General features: G+C 37.9%; 1 protein-coding gene across 3 annotated transcripts in view; it reads left to right on the top strand.

Moving 5' to 3' along the window:
- Nucleotides 1-21,318, top strand: part of Fras1 (Fraser extracellular matrix complex subunit 1) — a 425,584-nt gene that overhangs the window by 297,327 nt on the left and 106,939 nt on the right. For all 3 annotated transcript variants that reach the window (XM_078021445.1, XM_078021446.1, XM_078021447.1), the window contains 5 exons: nucleotides 3,182-3,335; nucleotides 9,396-9,574; nucleotides 13,531-13,647; nucleotides 19,470-19,584; nucleotides 21,029-21,166. In XM_078021445.1, coding sequence (XP_077877571.1) covers nucleotides 3,182-3,335; nucleotides 9,396-9,574; nucleotides 13,531-13,647; nucleotides 19,470-19,584; nucleotides 21,029-21,166 — 703 coding nt within the window. The remainder of the gene's footprint in view (nucleotides 1-3,181; nucleotides 3,336-9,395; nucleotides 9,575-13,530; nucleotides 13,648-19,469; nucleotides 19,585-21,028; nucleotides 21,167-21,318) is intronic.

The following is a 21,318-nucleotide window of genomic DNA, read 5'->3' on the forward strand; positions in this document are numbered from 1 at the left end:
GGAATCATACAGTTTGTGAATTTTTGTACCTGACATCACTTAACAACTTTTTAAAATATTTTTATTTGTTCTAAATAGTTACACATGACAGTAGAATGCATTTTGACACATTAATTATAAATGGAATTCAACTTTTTATTCTGGTTGTACATGATGTAGAATCATACTGGTCATGTAGTCATAGGGTAATACGTAGGGTAACAATGTCCGATTCATTCTACTATCCTTCATGCCCTCTCCCCTCCCTTCACTCCCCTCTGTCTAATCCTTTGTTTCTGAAGGGTGTGTTTGTGGTATACAGAATTCTAGATTTCTGGGGGTTTCTCTCTCTTCTTCTGAGGGGTGGAGGGTACTTGGGATTAAACTCAGGGGCACTCGACCACTGAGCCACATCCCCAGCTCTATTTTGTATTTTATTTAGAGACAGGGTCTCATTGAGTTACTTAGCACCTCGCTTTTGCTGAGGCTGACTTTGAACTCTAAATCCTCCTGCCTCAGCCTCCCAAGCCACTGGGATTACAGGTGTGTGCCACTGCACCTGGCTCATTATTTCTTTAAATAAGCTTTGTGCCCTTTTCTCTTGGCACTGAACTGTACCATCTTGAAGAGGATGATATGGATTAAATGAAAGATCTTTCTTATCCTTTTCAGTGTTCCACCAAGTTGCTGAAACCTTTTAGCTGGACTCATGGGCTTTGATGAAGATAGTTATCTGTGGATGGTAGTTAAAATTAGGTTTCTAGGGCTAGGTGTGTAGCTTAGTGGTAAAATGCTTAGTTAGCATGCACAAGGCGATGGGTTTGATCCTCGGCACTACAAAACATTTTATAGGGTTTCTTGGGCGTGGGGGATAAAACCTCCTATTCTACCATCTTGTTGACATCCAAGAATTGTACTTCTTATCCTTAGTGTCATTTCCATTTCTTCTTAAGTACCAAAAGCAATAATTCAGAATCAGAGGCATATATACTATTCATTTTAAGCTTAAATATTCTCAAAGATCTACTGTGAGCCACTCTAAAGATTGTAGTCTCTAATCTGAAAATAGTTCTTGGTACTTGAGCATGACTGCACATCTCTTGGATACTTTTTCAAATGTGGATTCCGGTTCAGGAGGTCTGATTCAGAAGATCTCGGGTAAGGGCCAAGATTCTATGTATCTTAAGTTTCTAGGTGCTACTGTTATCTAAGCTCTGAGTTACAAGTTGTACTATTTCCTAAATAGTTACACAGGAATAATAAAGAATTGTATTGGTAAAGTACAGTCAAGACAGAGATGTAGTAAAGAGCCATCTGGGAAATGTGTGCTCAGGTTCCAGTACTTAGTTGCTTAGAATAAAATAAACAAACAAACAAAAAAACTGCATTGCCTATTTAGTCCAGTAATGTAATATTATTGACATATAATTGATTTCTATTACCAAAATTAAAGTTGACTAGGCTGCTTCTATTAGAAATATTCCTTGCAGTTATGAAACCTGTGTCCCAGTGTGTCAGGGCATTTTAAATTCTCTGGGAGTTAGAGCCTTTTCTCCCAGAATTCTGATAGACTATATGCAAAATTACTGACATACTTTTGATGTTTCCGTAAATAGCATGCTAGATCCATTGCAAAGAGAAAATTCTCTGGGATTTTGCCCCTGAGCACAAATCAGCATAGAAAGTGCCTTCATGACTGTTCTCTTGGGCACCATTTGACTCAGTTTCTTGATACATGTGGTGAAAATGGGCATGACTGACTTCTTAGAGGTGAAATGCTCAAGTGCCTAGTAATTGCAAAAGAATAGCAGTTGCTTTCTCTTCTGAGTGTTCTCCTGAGTATGCTGTTTGCTGTGTTGTTTATTGGCATATCCAAAAATAACAACAATAATTTAGAAAACCATTCTTTCCGAAATGTCCTATTTTAAAATATCAGATTCACTGATTTTTGAAGTACAAAAACAAACGGAAAACTGGACCTTGGCAGCTACTAATCGCATTCTGTGGAAAATGTCAATTATGAGGTTTGGGAAGAGGGTGTACACGTTGTAAATCAGGAATGGCAGCACTTTTTAATTTAGCAATTAAAGTGGTGGCTTTCTCAGGAGTGCTAAATAGGTGATTTCTTCCAGCCAGCTACTCTCCACTTTTGATCGCTCACTTTCAATCAGCCATCAGGCCTGTCCATTTCACTCTGTGTGTGTTTCTGGAATCTGTTTCTAACTATTCGTTCCCATTGCAATTACCCTCTTACAGGCCTTGATCTCCTCTCCCCTGAGCCATTGCAAGAACTTGTTAAATGATTTCTCCAGCTCCAGATTCATCCCAATGCTAGTCACCTCCATCTCTTGCCCTTGGAGGCTATCTTTCTAAAGACAGGCTGATCATTCCGTCAGTGGGATCATCCCATTTCCTTCCCTAAAGACACCTGTTTTCTTTCCAGTGCTGATAAGATGAATTGAGACTTTTAGAATAGCTTCTACTTTTTATCCACCCTTCCCCTGGCTTCCTCAGCTCTACTGGCGCCAAACAGTTGGACATTTATCAAACACAGTATGTTGTCTCGCATTTTTGCCTTTGCTTAAACTGGGCCCTCTGCCTAAAATCTGTTTCACCACTTCACTACTTAGAAAGCCCATTTTTTTCTGTTATTCAGAAATGAATGATTCTTCTTTAGGAAAATCTTCTGGAGAGTTCCTTCTTCTATGGCCTCATGGCTCCCTGCTGAAGCTTCTTAAAGAGCATCACTGTGAAGTGTCCTAATTATTTGATAATTGTGTGTCGCTCCTTCTGAAGTTGAGATCTTGCTTTCAAACATTGTTGCATATTTCAGTTCTGGAGCTGGCATAAATAGGTACTCAATAAATAACTCTTTTGAATATAGTGGATGGTGAGAACAGAAGGGCAGGTAGATGGACAAAAGAAGGAAAGAAATGGAGAGACAGAAAGAAAGAAACAGAGAATGATGTAAATTATTGGCTCATGAACAATTGAAAAGCAGAATATAGACACTTATAAATGTATACATGCATATATCTACACATAATGTATACCCATGGTTCATACTATGACTCTAAACTATAAATCTCTCTTTCTTATCAGATGATCTTTTGCAACAAAAGGACCCGATAACTAGTGCTTTTCAGTATTAATGTGTTCTTATTATGCTTGGCTCCAATTCTGCCCTTTTCCCTTATTCTAGAATGATGGAGCACTTCGGCTTGTAGCTAATTCGATGGTATGGGTTCCAGAAGGGGGGATGCTGCAGATTACCAACAGAATCTTACAGGCTGAAGCTCCAGGTGCCAACGCTGAAGATATTGTCTACAAGATTACACAAGACCACCCCCAGTTTGGTAAATTTTTTTTCTTTGCATGGTTTCATCTCTGCATTTAGCAGTCTAGGACTTGCTTTTATACAATGCCATGAGCAAGGTTGCAGTTCCAGTGAACTCTCTAATTTTATACACCTCTCTTAAAAGCAGATCAATTTCCACACCTACCACACTACATACATTTGCTAGGTAGTGAGTATATTTTATAAATACATTATATATAACAGCTAAATCTTAATTTAAATTTCTAATAACTTAATTTTGCACACTAGAAACCTGGGATAAACCAGCTTGTTAACAGTCAATGACTAATTAATGGATGTCAGTTAAATTTCAAAAGTCAGGCTCTCAAACTCTACCTTAAATCGTTCTCAGACCAGACTTCTTGATGTGAATTTTAAAAAGTATATTTCACAGAAACATTCTTCAGCATTCACCACTGTTACTTCTTCCAGCAAGATAGTAGAATACATTAACCAGAGAAATTGCCCATTGTCATTGCCTCAAAACGCTGGATAAAATGTAGCAAGAAGGGTAAGGTGTTCATAGCTGAGCATCCAAGATTGTAAAGCATTCATAGCTGAGCACCCAAGAATAAAGAGAAACTCCAGGTGCCAGCAGCAAGGAAGGCACTGGAGTCAGTGTGCAAGAGCTCAGGATACAGCTTCCCTGAGAGAGGCAGTCTGTCTCAGGAACCTGGGAATTTAGGAGTTAAAATTCATGCACAAACAGGGAGCTGAAATTAAGACCCCGCCTAAAACCAGGGCTCTGGAAGGATGGTCCTTCACTTAGAGAGACAGAATAGGAAAGAAGAGGCTCATCAGCACAGAGACCTGCCTTTCTCAGAGTAGAGCAAAATGTCTGCTGAGAATTTAGAACTTCGAGCCTATTTCTCCTCCAGATCCAGGATTAAATTAAAATATATGCCTTGTGCACAAAACTAAAAATGGAGACTTTATGTGAAAATTAATCTAAGGCCAATGACACTTCTTGGGTTCCTTTCAGGAAGTATAAACCACTGTAACAAGGCCTACTGTCCACCAGGCCACTAGGACTCTCAGATCAATTTACTGAGAATTGGTACAGAACCCCAAACCAAAAGACACAGGAGAACACAAAACTAAAACAAACAAGGTGATTAAAACCCCAAGAATTTCAAAGAAAGGAACAATTATTAAAAACTATGTAATAGGTATATTTAAAATGGTTTAAAGACCTAAAAGAAGGAGTCACAACTGAAAGAAAATTTCAAAATGCAGTATAAATAAAGGAACAGGTAGTGGATTTGTTTTGTTTGAAGTGGGGTCTGGTGTTGTTTAGGCTGGCCTTGAACGCCAGGACTCCAAGTATCCTTATGAGTCATCTTCCCACGTGCTGGGACAACAGGCATGTGCCACTGCACCCAGCTTAGGCAGATTTTTTTAAAGTATCTAAATTGATCATCTAAAAATGAAAATTATATTCATAAAAACTAAAAATCCACTTGGCACATTAAAAAGCAGAGAAAGAATAATTTTTTTCCCCTCTGGGTTATCACATTTAAAAAATTATGCATTTTCTGTAGTGAGGAAAAAAATTAACTCTAGACAATTTGAAAATAATTCCAGTGTCCACAGACATTAAAAAGCATAATCTTATCAAGAATTGATATTATAATTATAAAATAGTCTAGTTGAGATATAATAGAACTTCATGATTGTGAAGAAGGCAACTGTACTCCCTTGGGCCATAGGTTTCTTTGAGAAATTAGGTCAGATAATTTTTTTACTTCTTATTTAAATAATTTTAGACTTAATTGAAAAGTTGCAAAAATAATTCACAGTTCTTGAATACTTTACCCATCTTCTCCTAATGTTAATATCACACATGACCATAGAGCAGTTATTGAAACCAACAAATTTACATTAATTATCTATAGATCTTATTCAAATGTTGCCAGTCTTCTCACTAATACTATTTTTCTGAACCAATCCAGAATTCCAGCTTGCATTTAACTGTCATGTCTCCTTGGCCTCCTCCAATGTATGACAGTTCTCTGCTTCTTTTCTTTAATGACCTTAATACTTTTGCAGAGTACTTGTTAGATATTTATAGAGTGCTGCTCAGTTTGGGTCTGTCAGGTGGTTTTTTCTTTATTAGATTAAGATTATGCTTTTTCCCCTTTTTCAGTGTACGATATCAAGGGTGCATGATGGCCCTGTCTTATTGCTGGTTAACTTGGCTAAAGTGATATCTGCCAAATTTCTTCACTGTTAAGTTACTGTTTTCCCATTTGGAATTAATAAACATCCTGTTCTCATCTTACTTCCAACTACTGATTTTAAGCTAGATAACATTTAAGTCCTTTTCATCTCTAAAAATCTAAGACTCTTATATTAAATTCTCTACCTTGATTATTAAAAGCCAAAAGCTAAGCCCCCAAATTTCACAGAAACAGCACAATGTTTCATCAAATATTAAACAGAACAATGCTGAATTAAATTGCTTTAAGCAGAAAAAGTTTGCCATTTCTTCTTAATAAATGCCATGTAGACTTTATTGTGATCCCTTTCTTACTGTAACTCTCTTAATTAATTTCTTCCTGTGAACATAATCTTTCTTTGTGTCCAGATCTCACTACTAACAGTAATCAAATCACATTACCCTTGGGAACTATTTAAGAGTGAAAAGAGTGGTGGGAACTAGACACCTGTCTACCTTCCTCCATCTGTTCAGTGAGATGCATCTGTGTAGGCGTTACTTCCTTGGCCCCTGGCTACTATGAACTCCCTTATAATTTCAGAAGGTTCAGGTTGGACTCCAGGCATTTTGTGAAGAGTTGACCTTGGAATGCAAATAAATATAAATTTTTTTCTATAGTATGTGCATAAAGGGCCTAAATTCAACTGCTCCCTGATTCACCACTATCTTCAAATAAAGGTTTAGATGAGTTGATTAATACTTGTACCCTTTGCTACTTCATAGATTTGAAAATAAATTTAATGGGATGGTTTTAACAAAATACCTTGAACATCATTTGAGGGACAATCTGACTTAATCATACTGCCAACTCTAAATTATTCATCACAGTATAAGAAAACTGTTAATAGAAATTATCTCAATCCCAACATAATTCATGGAGTTCCAAATGAGATTCTAATCCTTAATAGCTATTAAATTTTCTCTTCAAAATTCTTAGTTAAAATATAAAATTTGGTATACAGGGAATCCCAAATGGAGATGATTTTCAGTATTTTAAACCTGTGTCATATCCTTGTATGAAATAATCATAGAAGCAGAGGTAAGGTACTACAGAAAAGGTTGTTTCTCTGGGGAGTGATATTGGACAAATTGTATCATTATATTATATGCATGTATGAATATATAACAAATCATATCATTATATAATATGATCAACTATAATGCACTAATAAGAAAATGTGGAAAGAGGTGGGGGAAAAGGGTGCCTCTTACCACTGTGTGGTGACTCTCACACAATACCAGTATTTCTCCTTGTCCACTCTTGAGCTTGTCACCAAGGTTTCTGTATTAAACACATCCAGTACTGAACTCTTTGTCCTCCCTCCAACCTGCCATCCTCCTGTTATTATATTTTCACACCTATTATTCCATAATATTATTACATTACTATTACTTGAGTGATTTTTTTATAGAATAAATTCCAGCCTCTCTACCAGGACTACCAAGCTTTATAGACTTTCTATGTTCTGATCACACACATTATGTGTTCTAAATCAGCTCATGCCATTCACCTACTGAGAATCTCCCAGTGGCTTCCACTTGGTTGGGGCTGATCTTTAGGGATAGGAACTGCATCTTGCTTATCTTTGAATCCCCCTAGTTTCTAAGGGCCTCTTTTAGTAAATAGACCCATTGGGTTCTACTTATTGTGTTGAATCTAATGAAATTGGCCAATATCCTGTGATTCCTGTCTATCTGTATAGCATGGAAGAAACTTTTATATGAAAAAGAATTTATTAGGCCTCATTAGGAAAATTCTGCATTACTTTTCTATTAGAAGGCCAAGTAGCTAAGAAATCAGCAATTGAGTGTGTTCTGTCCCTTCTACCCGTCACGTTTGCATTGTGGTGATTTCCTTTCAGAATATTTTCTGGCTGTATTTGCACTCATAAAAAGTCCACATCCTGGGAAGTCATGTCTATTAACAGCACCTTATGAACAAAATTTGAGTTGGGAGAGTGGTAATGGAATTTTTGACTAGGTACAAATGAAAAATAATATAAGAAAGAAAACTAGAGTGAGTTGATTCCACACCTGATTCTGTAAAGAAGAGTAGTGATCTTCTTCTTATATTTCAGTATTTTATTACCATCCAGGACATTATGCTCATTTTAAACTTGAATTTAGAGCATCTAAATATTAGAATGAGTGTTTTCTTTGACTAAGAAAATAAATTTCTCTAGGGTAATTAAAATGTGCTACAAATTTTTTGGGAAAAAAAAATGTGCTGTCAATGGCCCAGTATGTCTGTTTTAAGAACTCGGTGTTCTCCTACTGAATATTTTAAAAATAGACAAACACATAGATGTTATTTTTCTCCTCCACCTCACACTCTTCCATGCCTTTCACTATCAAAGGTGAAAGGATATCTTCTTTCAGATTTATTGTTAGATGCCTTTTCGTGTGAATATCGCTTATTTTCAGCAGTTCTTCTATTTCGGTTTCACCTTCACTTGAAGGTATATTCTTCTTGTGAAATTTTAATTGTTTCTATAACACCTCTGTATTTGTGATCTCACTTTAAGACAACAGTAGCTTCAGGTGAATAATAAGCAGTAAAAACAGATTTGGTGGTGTTTAGAGTTATAGTTTCTTGCTTCAATCCAAATAAAGTTTAAAGAATGAAGGAGGAGAAAACATGATCAGTTATTTATCAAGATTGATACTAATACATATAAACAAAATACTGATTTTGATTGATAACAGAGGTTCATGACCAAGAATATGAGCTTCAGATCTAAATCCTCACTCATTACCTTATCAAATGTGTGATGTCCACTGAATTTCTCTGAACCTAAAGAACTTCATCTGATGAATTAATTCATGGAGATTCATGGAGATGATAATAACATCATTTTAGAAGTATTAAATAGAAATTACAGTAAGGATGAGCATTTGTGAAATGTTTACTGCAAGTTGAGCATCCCTTATCCAACAGGCCAAGGCCACAAGTATTTCCGAATTCAGATATTTTTTTTCAAATTTTGGAATATTTGCATATCTGTAATGACATGTCTTTGGCATGGGATCCATGTCTAAACATGGAAATTCATCTATGTTTCATATACACCTTATGCACATATCTCAAAAGTAATTTTATACAGTATTTTAAAAATGTGGCTGCATTTTGACTATGATCCATCACATGAGATCCAATGTGGAATTTTCCACTGTACCATCATGGTGATGCTCCAAAAGTTTTGGATCTTGGAGCATATCAGATTTGGATTATTATTTTACAGATTTTTCACATTACAAATGCTTAACCTGTGTTACCCTTATTTTACCGATGAAGAACAGTGACTTACAGAGCATATGTAAGCTCATGCAGTTGGAAGTGGTGGAGCTGGGTTTGAACCACCAAATAGAGTCTTGTGCCTGCCATATTTTTTCTAGTATTAGCTATTAATATTTTCATTGAACAGAACTCTCCCAAGAGCATCTTTCACTGAATGTTTTCTAATTTTCTATTGTGTTTTTATACCAACTTCCTGATTAGAAAATTGTTGCACAGAAAGTTGTGTATAAAAGTGAATCCATCCCATGCCTGATGTTTGAGTGTTTACAGCCTACACTAACTACTATTTGGGCCTCCTTTATACAACTTTATATGTAAATTTTCCTTGGTTCTTTTAGCTGAAAGACTGGGAATTTTATATCTAAAGATGAATTTAGTAATATCTGTTGAGTTCTGTATTAACATCCTTTCCTTCATCTTAAATAAAATCAATCATTTATTTTTAGTTAAAAAAAAATAAAAGAGAAGGATGGGGAAGGAGGATAAGAACTCTTAACTTACTCTTCCCAGATCTCCTCATTGTGTGTCCTCTGGTTTTCTAGGGGAAGTGGTCCTTCTGGTGAATATGCCTGCGGACAGTCCTGCAGACCAAGGGCAGCACCTGCCTGATGGGAGGACAGCAACCCCCACCAGCACCTTCACCCAACAGGACATCAATGAAGGCATTGTGTGGTACAGGCACTCGGGAGCCCCAACCCAGAGTGACTCCTTCCACTTCCAGGTATCCTCTGTTTCCTGGCTTTTCTGAACTCTGCAGAAAGTCTTCACCCTCATTTATAAACTTGACCAATTTTCTACAATGGCCTGAAAATCATGTTGGGAAGAAGAAAAAAATGCAACTAATAGCATTAAGAGATTTTTTTTAACTGTCTATTTAGATATATAGGTGGCTTCACAAGCAATCATCCACTCCAAAAAAAAAAAAAAAGTTTATGTTAAATAATGGCCAAAGTGTTCAGAAAAAAATCCTTCAAAATAGAAAAATCCTTTATGGGGGAAAAAATCTTATTTTTAAAAATGTTCTTGAAACATTCAACATCTTATTAATATCCTGGACTTATAGCCAAACTCAGTAGGTTTGAGTGTGAGTTTTGCCACTTTACTTGCCACTTTACAATTACTTGAGCAACATCCTTGTGCCTCAGGTTCTTCATTTGTGAAATAGAATTATTGAGAAAATTGAGTTAATACATACAAAGCATTTTTGAAAACTGCCTATCAAACAGTAAGCACTATGTAAGGATTTGTTACTGCCCTTTATAAAAATTGATAAAATACTTGATTGTAAGGAGACCTGGAGTAAGTTAATGAATGGATAATTATACTGGCTATATTCTACTATGAATATATTAGAAATTAATAATGAAAAGATAATAAAAAAATTTAAACCCCTTGGAATATTTTAAATAATCTCCTAAATAATTACTAGGTCTTAAAGGAAATCAAAGCAGTAAACTATTAAGAAATATTGATGAGGAAGAAATTAGTTATCAAAACTTAAATGATGTAGGCAAAATTATACTCAAAAGAAAATTGATGGCAGCTCTTATTATTGAGCAGTAAAGCATAAAAACAAATGGACTAAATATTTAACTCAAGAAGCTAGAGAACCACAATAGAAACCTAAGGAAAGTAAAAAGAAGGAATTGATAGAGACCAGCAGAGGGGTCGATTAATTATGAAATACTAGAAATTATAACAGTACAAAACCAGATGTTTAAAAAAAAGCAATGAAAATCAGACAAAACTCTGCTAGCACAGTTTGGAAATGAAAAAATTAAGCAAATACAAAGGAAAAAAGAATAAAAACAAGAATGTTTAAGCAGGATACAGATAAGAAGGTGACAGTGTCAGAGAAAATACATATGTTAATGATAATCAGCCAAAGCAGTGTCACCTCCAAGTCTGAGGTTTTCTTTTGTCTAGGATCCAGTTGGGAATAAACCAACCACAATCTCTCACCTTGTTAAAATTACCTCCGTTCTGCTTCTGACACCTGGTGTGTACATCTTCATCGCCTAATTTATATTGTGTAAAAGATGTGCTTTTCCAAAGAGTAGGTTGAGATAAATCTGGAAACCGTTAAAATGAGATTCTACTGAACACATTAAATGTCCATTGAACGAGCAAATGCTGTGGGTCCTTTGTCCTAGTTAACTTTTCATTGTTAGTACCTGGGGACTACTGCAGTCATCAGAGAATGAGCCAGAATGGAGGCAAAGACCTCAATCAAAAGAAGTCACCTCAGCAAACTAGAATCTGGGGACCTGCCTTTACCTCCTTGAGGGTCAGGAGAGAGAATATTATCAATGTGGCAGGTTTCCCTGGAAGGGGACTCTAAGCACCTGCTCAGAATGATATCTGATTGGTCTCACAAGTTGGTTGCTAAGTACAAAAACAAAATAAAGCAAAATGTGAAATAAAAATAAAAAATAAAGCAAAATGAAATAAAATTTTAAAATGAGAGTAAAAATGAATCAATTTTTTTAAAAAACTCAATGAGAATTTAAAACATCCATCTGAACATTATCACTTAGAAAGATGTTCCCTTCACACTTCTTGTGCAGAATTTGTTTAGAATTCCCATTTCAAATTACTTTCAAAGTGTGTTGGATAATATACTCAATAATGACAATATACATTTTTGGAAGTAGATTTGAAAATACAGAAAAAAAATAGCCAAAAGTCATTCAGAATCAGGTCTGGCAAGAAAAAGAGTGGTAATTATTTTTTTATTAAAGTGGATAGTAATTATGAAGGAATGCTCTCAGCTTTCTTAATGATTTGTGAACTTCCTCTGAAGGCAGTCCAAAAAGTGCATTTTAAACCCTGAGAGCACCTTTATTACAAGTATGAAACAACTCTGAGATTGTGTTCTCTTAGAAATAAAAGTTTTGGTTTGTTTGTTTTTAAAGTCTCAGTGTTTTATAGGCTTACCTCATATTTTGATTTGAAATACACAGACACTATAGCCATGTGCTAAAATAAATGGTTAGCAACTTTTCCCATTTATCATCTTAGTATCCCTAAAGGATTTTAAACTAAAAAAGATGCTGTTCTGATGATTCGTTTTTTTCTTCCCTTGTTTTTCTTTCTTTAAGGCAGGAAATGCAATATAATGAGTTGCATAGATTTAATTCCATTTTAATGTTGATGTGCTGTCATGAGCCATCAATGCATCCCATCTGTTACTTTGCATGAAAGATGGGATTTATGTAATACAAGTGGCATTTTAAAATAGAGACAGTCTAAGGGAGAGGAAAGCATGCACAATTAGTCATTTTTTTGGTGTGGGAAATAGCCCTAGTTTTGGTGTATTGGATCACATTGACACCTCCTCAGAGGATTTGAGATTTGAAAAAAAAAATCAATGTATTTCACTATCAGTGACTTTACTGGGAAGCCAGACTGACTCACTTGCCAGTAATATGCCCACATTTCACTACCTGCACATGCTGTTGTTCCTTTTTCTTCAAGAGATAGAGCTTTCCCCTTTCTTCATTTCCAAAAGCTTCCAAAGTAAGTCATCTTGGTCAGTGGAACTGATATAAAACCAACTAACAAATTAACCAATATTGGTTATTTGCATTTATTTATTTTTTATTTTTGTGCAGTGCTGGGGATTGAACCCAGAGCCTTGTGCATGTGAGGCAAGCACACTACCACTGAGCTACAACCCCAGCCCAGAAGACAACCTTTAAAAAGCAACTAATACAATGCTGAGCTCACACTAGATTATCAATGAATTATAGATATTAATATTATTTTATAACAACAATATGAGGAATCTCCTTGAAGACACATAGATATTCTGAAACTTGATCCCAGGCATGTGATGTGATCCAGATAAAGACTAAGAGTTTTCTTCCGTGAGCTGTAGCTGCTGTGTTGCCTTCTGTCTCGGAATTTGCACAACCCTGACTCCTATCATATGGAATTAATATAACTACACGTGGCCACACAGGGCTTAGCAGTTCTTATGATAAATGAAGGTGGAATAAACAGTGGAGACAAGGGAGAGTTTAAGGGGGCAAGAAGCAGCCTAGGAAAAGCATCATTTTTCGGTGGTTTTGAAACAAGAAAAAGTTTAATCTGTAACTACTACCCTAACTGTAAATGTTAATAATTTTGTTCTGCAAAAATGAGGCTGAGATTTGACATTGCTAGTCTAGGTATAGGAATCTATGATGAATAAAGATGAAAGGAAAGGAATAAAGATCACATGTTACATAATCATAATAATGCATTATGTAGCCATCCAGAATTATGTTTTCAAGAATGTTTAAGGAGATAGCAAAATATCACAGTATTTTATTAAGTAAAAAATTAGAATATAAAATTGCATACAAATTGAGATTTGTCTGCACAGTAAAAAAATTAAACTGAAATACCTCGATGTATTAATAATCACTCTTACTAGGTAGTGAAATTCTAGATGAGTTTTTATTTCTTTTTCATACTTTCCTGCAATTTTCAGAATTGCCTAAAATGATTGTGTGTCTTTTTTATAATCAGTAAATGATTAACAATAAAATATGAAGAACAGAATGAAAAGTGTAATGCAGGAATGTATAGGATGCAAAGACAGATGGTTTAAAGGGGGAGAAGCGAAACCCATGCAAGCATACTCTGACCAGCAGAAGATGAAAGGCTCACCAGGATGACTTTGCTTTTCAGGTGTCCAGGGCCACAGATGCTCAGGCCCACCTGGAGAGCCGCGTGTTCAACATTGCAATCTTACCGCACACGCCGGAGGCACCTAAGCTCTCTCTGGGAACATCTCTCCATATGACTGTGAGTCGGGTGGGAGAACTCATGGTGTACACTTGGAAGAGGCATGTGGTATGCTGCTGGGATTTGTGTCCTGGTTTTAAATGTGGTAGATTCTTGGCTCAGAAGGCAGACCCCAGAGCCAACAATAGCAGCCCCAAAAACACATTTCTCATTGACTTGAAAAAGAAACTTAAAATTCCCAGGGTGAGTGGAAGATTATGTGGAGTGCATCTTGACCTCCCATCCATTGCCAATGTCCTTTCTCTAGCATCCCAGACAGTTACAGGATCTCTCCTGGAGTGCTTAGAAGAAATTTCAGGCTTATCTCCATGTCATTAACACCATTTGAGTATAATTATTCAACCAGTTATAGCACCACCTAGCTGGAGAAACTGTTATTTTTCAAAAGCTCTATGAAAAGTTATCCTTGCATTGTAAAACATCCTAGAGAAGGTGGTGTCAGTGCTGCATCCAGAGAGATAAGTAGCAATTCATTACCCAAGAGAAAACTTGGTGACAGGTTGCAGAATGGAGAGGTGATGTCAAAGGGACATGAAAGACACAATGAGAAAGGATATGACTGTGGAAAAATTGCAAATAGTCCCATGAGGCTGAAGAAATGAGAAAGGCAGATATGAAGAATAGTGGAAATATGGAGGTAACTGCACCAGATCACAAAATGGCCTGTGTGCTGTGTGAGAGGAACGTGATGCATAGAAAGATCTGAAGGAAGGTGTCAGCTGCATTGTCCCATGAAGCTCAGTTCAGACGATTAGCAACTCCACTATAACTCTGTGTCTAGAGTAAGTGGGATGCCAGAACCACTCTTCCAGACAGCCACAAGCATGCAAACCCTTGTAAATCAGCGACTATGAATCCATGTTTTAGTTAGTGCCCACATAATTACACTCCAAAGTAGTGTATCAGCCTTGAGCCACAACAAAAAGAGTAGTGATAGTTTCAGAAATTATGGGTCTAGGGCATGACAGAGACATAAAGGGGAAAATAGAAAGTTTTTAATGAGTAGCTGGTATCGGCATTTCCACCATAAACCGTAATTTAAAGAAATCATAATTCAGCAGCACTATCAAGTCTATAATTCATCATTCTGACTGGAGGAACTTGGATCCGAATTTTCTTCAAACTGTAAAGAAAACTGTGCATACACATTTCTTGCCAAATGCTAATGCAGTGTTATTTTGAGCATAGACAGGAAAAACAGGCCAGGAGCCATGAAGATGGTGCCGTTCCGCTCTGCTGCTGAGCACCTCTGAAGAGACTTGTCAAGTTGATTTAACCTTTAGGGTCTCAGGTTTCATGTTTGCAAATTAGATCCGTCCATCTGAAACACAGGATATGTCAAAAGTTAGTTTACCATAAAATTCGATTAGCTTGCTATTTTGTTACTTACAATATACAGAGTGTATATCTATTTGATATTAATTAGGGCTATTGCTGTAGGACATGCTTGTAATCGGTAACAAAAAACACATTCTCAGTTCAGTAGTTTAGACTCATCTAAACACATAGGTACTGCACATATTTGCTAACTACATTGTGAACTTATGTGGTAGATACATAGTATAAGCGTGCATGTGCGCGTGTGAGCACACACACACACACACACACATAAAAATAGGAGTCTACCTCCACATGGATTCATCCAGGCATTCATTCATAAATACATTTGATCTCCTGGTTTATGCCAAGAGATGTGGAAGACATAGAGATTCAATGACCTTAAAGTGGAGCCTCTGTTTTAGGAACTTTGAGTCAATGAGGAGACAACTAAATAAGCAGTGATACTACAGTGATAAATGCAATGACATGGAAGCCAATGGGAGGGCACCTAGTGCATGAGAGCACGGGAGAGCATCACAGAAGCTTCCTCTAGGAGAGGACTGAGCTGGCTAAGTGGAAATGAGATCTCAAGATCAGGGTTCTGGAGATCTCAAACTTATGCCTGTAATACCAGCAGCGTGGGAGGCTGAGGCAGGTGGATCACGAGTTCAAAGCCAGCTTCAGCAAAAGCAATGTCCTAAGCAACTCGGTGAGACCCAGTCTCTTAATAAAATACAAAACAAGGAATGGGGATGTGGCTCAGTGATAGAGTACCACTGAACTCAGTCCCCAGTATCCCCCTCCTCTAAAAAAGAACCCACCCTAGGATTTCTAACTCAGCAGGTCTGACATAGAGTGAAGAATCTGCATTTCTGACAGGTCCCCAGGGTATGCTGTTTGCTGCTGAAATCTCCACCTGTAAATAACCTCAGATAGAGAGTAAAAAAGGAGAAATTTACCCAGGCAATAGGTGCAGCAGATGAAAAAAACTGGAGACACAGGAGAACATGACATATTTGGGGAATGATAGGTGGTTCAGTGGGCTGGCACATAAATCCCTAAGTGTAAAAGCAGCAGGAAATGACAGTAAGATCATGGAGAACCTTATGATAAAATTTCCATTTTGTCCCCAAAGACTGTTGGTGTTGAAGGATTTATAGCAGAAAAGTGCCATGACCAGATTTTTAATGATTGGCTGTGGAAACTCATTCTGGCTAGAGGGTAGAGAACATTCTGGATGGGGGACATACAGACAACAAGTAGACTATTGCATTCACCTAGAACAAGAGAGGTTAGTTGTATGAACCCCATGCAGTGGCAATATGAGTTAAAGGTTAGGGAGATCTTGAAAAGTTACTTATACACCCATGTTCATGGTATAGCATTATTCACAATATCCAAGAGGTGGAAGCCATCTAAATGTCCACTGACAGATAAATGGACAAAGAAAACGTGATATATAAATGTTGTCTATACATGACATATAAAGGTGATACATATGTGTGTATATCTTTATTATACACATATGCTCATACCTGGAATATTATTCAGCCTTAAAAAGGAGGAAATCCTGTTATATGCTACAATATGAATGAACCTTGACATTAGGCCAGTGCAATAAGCCAGTCGCAAAAAAGACAGATAACATCTGGTTACACTCGAATGAGGTCTATATAAGTAGTCAATCTCTTAGAGAAAGAAAGTAGAATGGTGGTTGCCAGGGGTGAGAGGGAAGTGGGTTAGGGAGAAAAGGAAAGTTTCTCAGTGGCTATATTTTTAGTTTTACAAGATGAACAATTTCTAGTGATCTATTGTATAATGTGCACATAGTTGGCACTGCTGTACTGAACACTTAAAAATGGATCTGGGCGCTGTGGTGCATGCCTGTAATCCCAGTGGCTTGGGAGGCTAAAGCTGGAGGATTGTGAGTTCAAAGCCAGTCTCAGCAATTTAGTAAGGCACTTAGCAACTTGATGAGACCCTGTTTCTAAATAAAATATGAAAAAAATATGGGGGTATGGCTCAGTGGTTAAACACCTCTGGGTTCAATCCCCAGTACCAAAAAAAAAAAAAAATTGTTACAATGGTAGAAAAATTAAGGGAGAGATAAAGAAAGGTTTAGAGGCACTGTAGCAAATTATATATGGAAGACTCTTGTGTCTGCTACTCTTATGGAATCTTCATGAATCAACCCCAACTCATCTCCATCAAACATTAATACCAAAGTGCCATTTATTAAGATTGGGGATATGGGTGGGCGTGAGAACTTCAATTTGGGGGTCTCCTTATTGAGGGTGTTCTGAAGCATAGTGAGTGAAAGTGAAAATGATTGATGTGAATTCACAAATATGGAGGGACACAGATTGCAGGGACTCAACAGACCACCGTAAGAACTTGACTTTTGTTCTGATTGCAAAGCCCCTGCAGGGTGTGGGACACAGATCCAGTGTCCTTTGAAAAGGTATGACACTGGCTGCTGTGCTGAAATAGACTGTGGGAGAGGTGAAAGGACATTCAGGAGGCCATATGATCCAGGGGAGAAGCTGGCTCTGAGCAGGGTGGTGGCAGTGGAGGTAGGGAGAAAGATTTGGATTCTGGATATATTCAGAGATATATGGGTATTATGAAAACCATTATTCTGCAATTTTCTTTGGTTGACAGATGTGTCATAAAAAATGTCTTCCGTAACGATTTCTGTGAAATTTAATCTCTCATTTCTTACTATGTTTAATTGATAAATATTGAACATTTTAAATAGCCAGTATTAAAATTGATCATATTTTTATATGTCTCAACCTCAATATTGCTTTCTTCACAGAATCAAGTCCTCACTTTTTCTACCCAATGTCTATTTCTATTAGTAGAGAAAAATCTATAAATTCTAAAATAGAATATCTGTTGTCTTGGCTGGAACTTATTTCCCTTTTCCATAGACCTATATCCCTGATAATTCTCTTTTCTTACCACTTTATTGTTTTAGGGACATCTAGATTTTCAAAAGTATCCCATGATACTCAGAGAATTTTAGGTTATTACAATGGTTTTGAGATTGCAATTTTGCAAACAGAACTGAACAGTGTGCCAAGCCTTTACTTTTTTCCTTGTATTCATGCCCACATGTGTCTGCACACATGAATGGGCTGTAAACACCTTATATAGGGCATATATTTTTAAATTTGTTGTCCTTACTTGTTTTATTTTAGGTTGAGAGACCAGCTGCTGTTTGCAATTATAATTTTCTTTGCTCATTACATTCCAGACCTGAGCAAGGACCTGAAATATGACTCTTTACTTATGGGGGGATTGTCTTAACCTGCAGATGCCGCCTCTCCCTGGGACAAGTATGCCTTGGGGACAATTACAAAGCAACTGCAACCTTCAATCTTTTTATGGTTAAAAGAAGAGCACCACACCCTCCCCTAGGAGCATTACTGAGCCCCACTTAATCTTTTTCTAAAAGGGGAAATTCCTTCTGGAAGAAGCAGAGCTTCAAAGAGCAGAAGAGCATGTCACACCCCAGCCTACCTCTAGGGTCAGTTAGGAAGAGCCTGCAACCAGCAGGATATTATGTTCTAAGACAGCATGCATGACTCGGTTGAAGGTCCATGCTCAGACTGGTTTTCCCTTTTATTCTCTCTATACTGATTTTGCTGCCACTGTCCCCAGTCATTGCCTACTTGTGGGAGTCTGAATCTTTCCTTCTTTTTTTGAGTGTTGCCTCCTGTTGGTGGGTCATGGATGTGCACAGGATAGTGAGAGTAACACACATACATGGGGCCCTCTGATTAATATTGCTTGACCCGCTCATTGAGTCCTGAAAGCTAGAGGAGAAGAGCAATATCTAGTTCTTTTGCATACTAGAATGAACACAAAGAGAAATGTTGGCTATGATTATAAGCTTTAATAAACAAATAGCTCTGAATGCAAATAGCGAGCCTCTTTTGGTGTTTGAGGCCCTATTAACAGAAAGCATCACAAATTCACAAAACTGAGGTTTGGGGTAATGCTCTGAAGACACTCCTGGGGCCAAAACTTAAACCTCCCAGTTGGGTCGTCAGAACTTCTTGCCAGATTCAACCTTAGCCCATTAAGTTAAAAGAGCAAAGATGTGGAAGCCAGATGGAAACAGTAGAATAGCCAGCTGTGGAGCCTCTTTTAGACTCAATGTGTTCCCGTGCAAGCTCCGCCTAGGGAAAAATAACCATATTGGGACCCCCCACAGCATATACTGACATAAACCTGAGGTCAGGGGCAGAGGAGAGAAGAGCCAGGGGGCTAGATAATCTACAAAGGTCTCTGTAACCCTGGAGCTTACTGAGGCTGGGACAAATCTGTAGTGCAAGACACCAGATCCTTTTGGACTTCTGGAGGAAACTCTATTCAGTGTGACTGATTTAAAAGCCCAGAGGGAATTTGCTTTTGTTTTCTTAATAAGGTTTTGGGGGTTTGGTTTAGTTTTCATCACACCATTTTTCCTTCTCCCTTTCTGAACGTTTTTTCAGGCTCGAGAAGATGGCCTGACTGTCATTCAGCCTCATGCCCTGTCCTTTGTGAACTCGGGGAGGCCCAGTAGAAAGATTATATACAATATCACTCGACCTCTGCATCCAAATCATGGTAAGATGTGCAGTAAATGATCTTTTGGGAGATGCTATCGCCTACCATTTGTGGACAAATCTTAAAAATTCTGTAGCTTTTGCTGCTTGGGTACATGGAGATACTGATGGGGGTTTTAGGAATAAGAGTTATTCATATCCCATGCACCTGTCCTCTAGTTTAGAACTAAGAGAGAAAGATAAAGAATAATGTGTTGGCTTTGGCTTGGACAGAGCTGATTGGAATACATGGTGCCACCGGATTGAGTACTCTCTGCCATGACCTGATAGAACCTGGCGCATATAGGCATTGTCTGTAGGGACCAAGCCTGCCCCCAGGGGGCAAGCAGACCAAAATGAGCAGGTGCTAAGAGCAAAGAAGTCTGCCAGGGCCCAAAGGCTCCTCCTTTCATAGGGAACACGGGAATGCAGAACTGGAGTCAGAGGAGAAGTGAGCCCCTTCCAACAGTCTCCAGCACTCAGATTTCTTCACATTGAGCTCACATAATGAGCTTGTGTCCAACAGAGGTGTGCTGTCCCTCCCAAGAAGGAGACCAGCTTTTATGACAGTTCTGCTCCTTCTCTGACACTGTTCTCCCGACACCAACCATGGTCCCTGAAGGAAGCCTCTCCCATTACCAAGTTCCCAAAGAAAAGTAAAAGTCTGAAAATTAAACTCCATTACCTTTTGATAAAGTCCAAAGCCATTTAAAGTCTAAAAGTCACCCTGCCCTTTTTTTTTTTTTAATCTGCTAAGTTATCATAGAAATTCTCCCTATAGTGTCAGACCAGAAGCTGGGCCATCTTCTTCAGAATGGCTGTTGGTCTCAGCCCCACAGAAAGTTCAACCCCCAGCCTCACATGTGCCTTCCTTTTAAAGAATAAGATATGAAATATGATGAAAGCATTAGCTCTGTACCTGCAAAATTTATGAACAGTCAAACCTGCAGCCCCTAAAGCATTGAGCATAGGCCAAGTGAATGCTGCAAATCCAGTTCTTAGAATAATCGAGATTCATGTTACTGTTGCCAAAGATCATCGCAGAGACTAAAGCATTTTCTAAAGAGAGGAGGGAAGACGAAGGAAAAATCTCTTTACAGCCTCATTAGAAAATCATTCTAGGTTGGCCTCTCAGCAACCTTGACCTTTGAATGAAACTCAGCTGGGAGGGTCTCATAGTTATAGTACCCTTTCTGTGACTTAAGGAAAATTACGTGGTCCAAGCTCATGAGGGGCAGTAGTTTGCCTCTTACTATGTTTTATGTTCCATGAGTCCTACTTTGGGTTTTAGATTTGCCCTTTTCTTGAATTACAAGAGAACAGTACACCAAGAACAACCAGAGAGAGTAACTGGACCTGAAGGATAAAAGACTCCTACCAATGAGCAAAGCTGGCTTTGTGGCTCTGACCATCTTGTCAGCCTTGAGAGTTACTGGGGGTGCTTATGCCCATTTCTTCCTCTCCAGGTATCATCGAGCACAGGGACCAGCCTCACTCACCCATCCGGTATTTCACACAGGAAGATGTTAACCAGGGGAAAGTCATGTACCGCCCTCCCTCTGCAGCTCCCCACCTTCAGGAGATCATGGCCTTCTCCTTTGCTGGTAATGCTCTCTCTCTCCCCTCTGCCTTGAGGCAACTACACTGCTCTCTGTGGATCTTTATGACTGACTCACTCCAACTCTTCCCACAGTCCTCTGGACAGTTTGGTGTGACACTACTTTATGGCCATTGAAGATAGTTTGTGACCTGTCAG

The sequence above is a fragment of the Ictidomys tridecemlineatus genome, chromosome 9 (genome assembly GCF_052094955.1).
Source record: "Ictidomys tridecemlineatus isolate mIctTri1 chromosome 9, mIctTri1.hap1, whole genome shotgun sequence".
NCBI lineage: Eukaryota > Metazoa > Chordata > Mammalia > Rodentia > Sciuridae > Ictidomys > Ictidomys tridecemlineatus.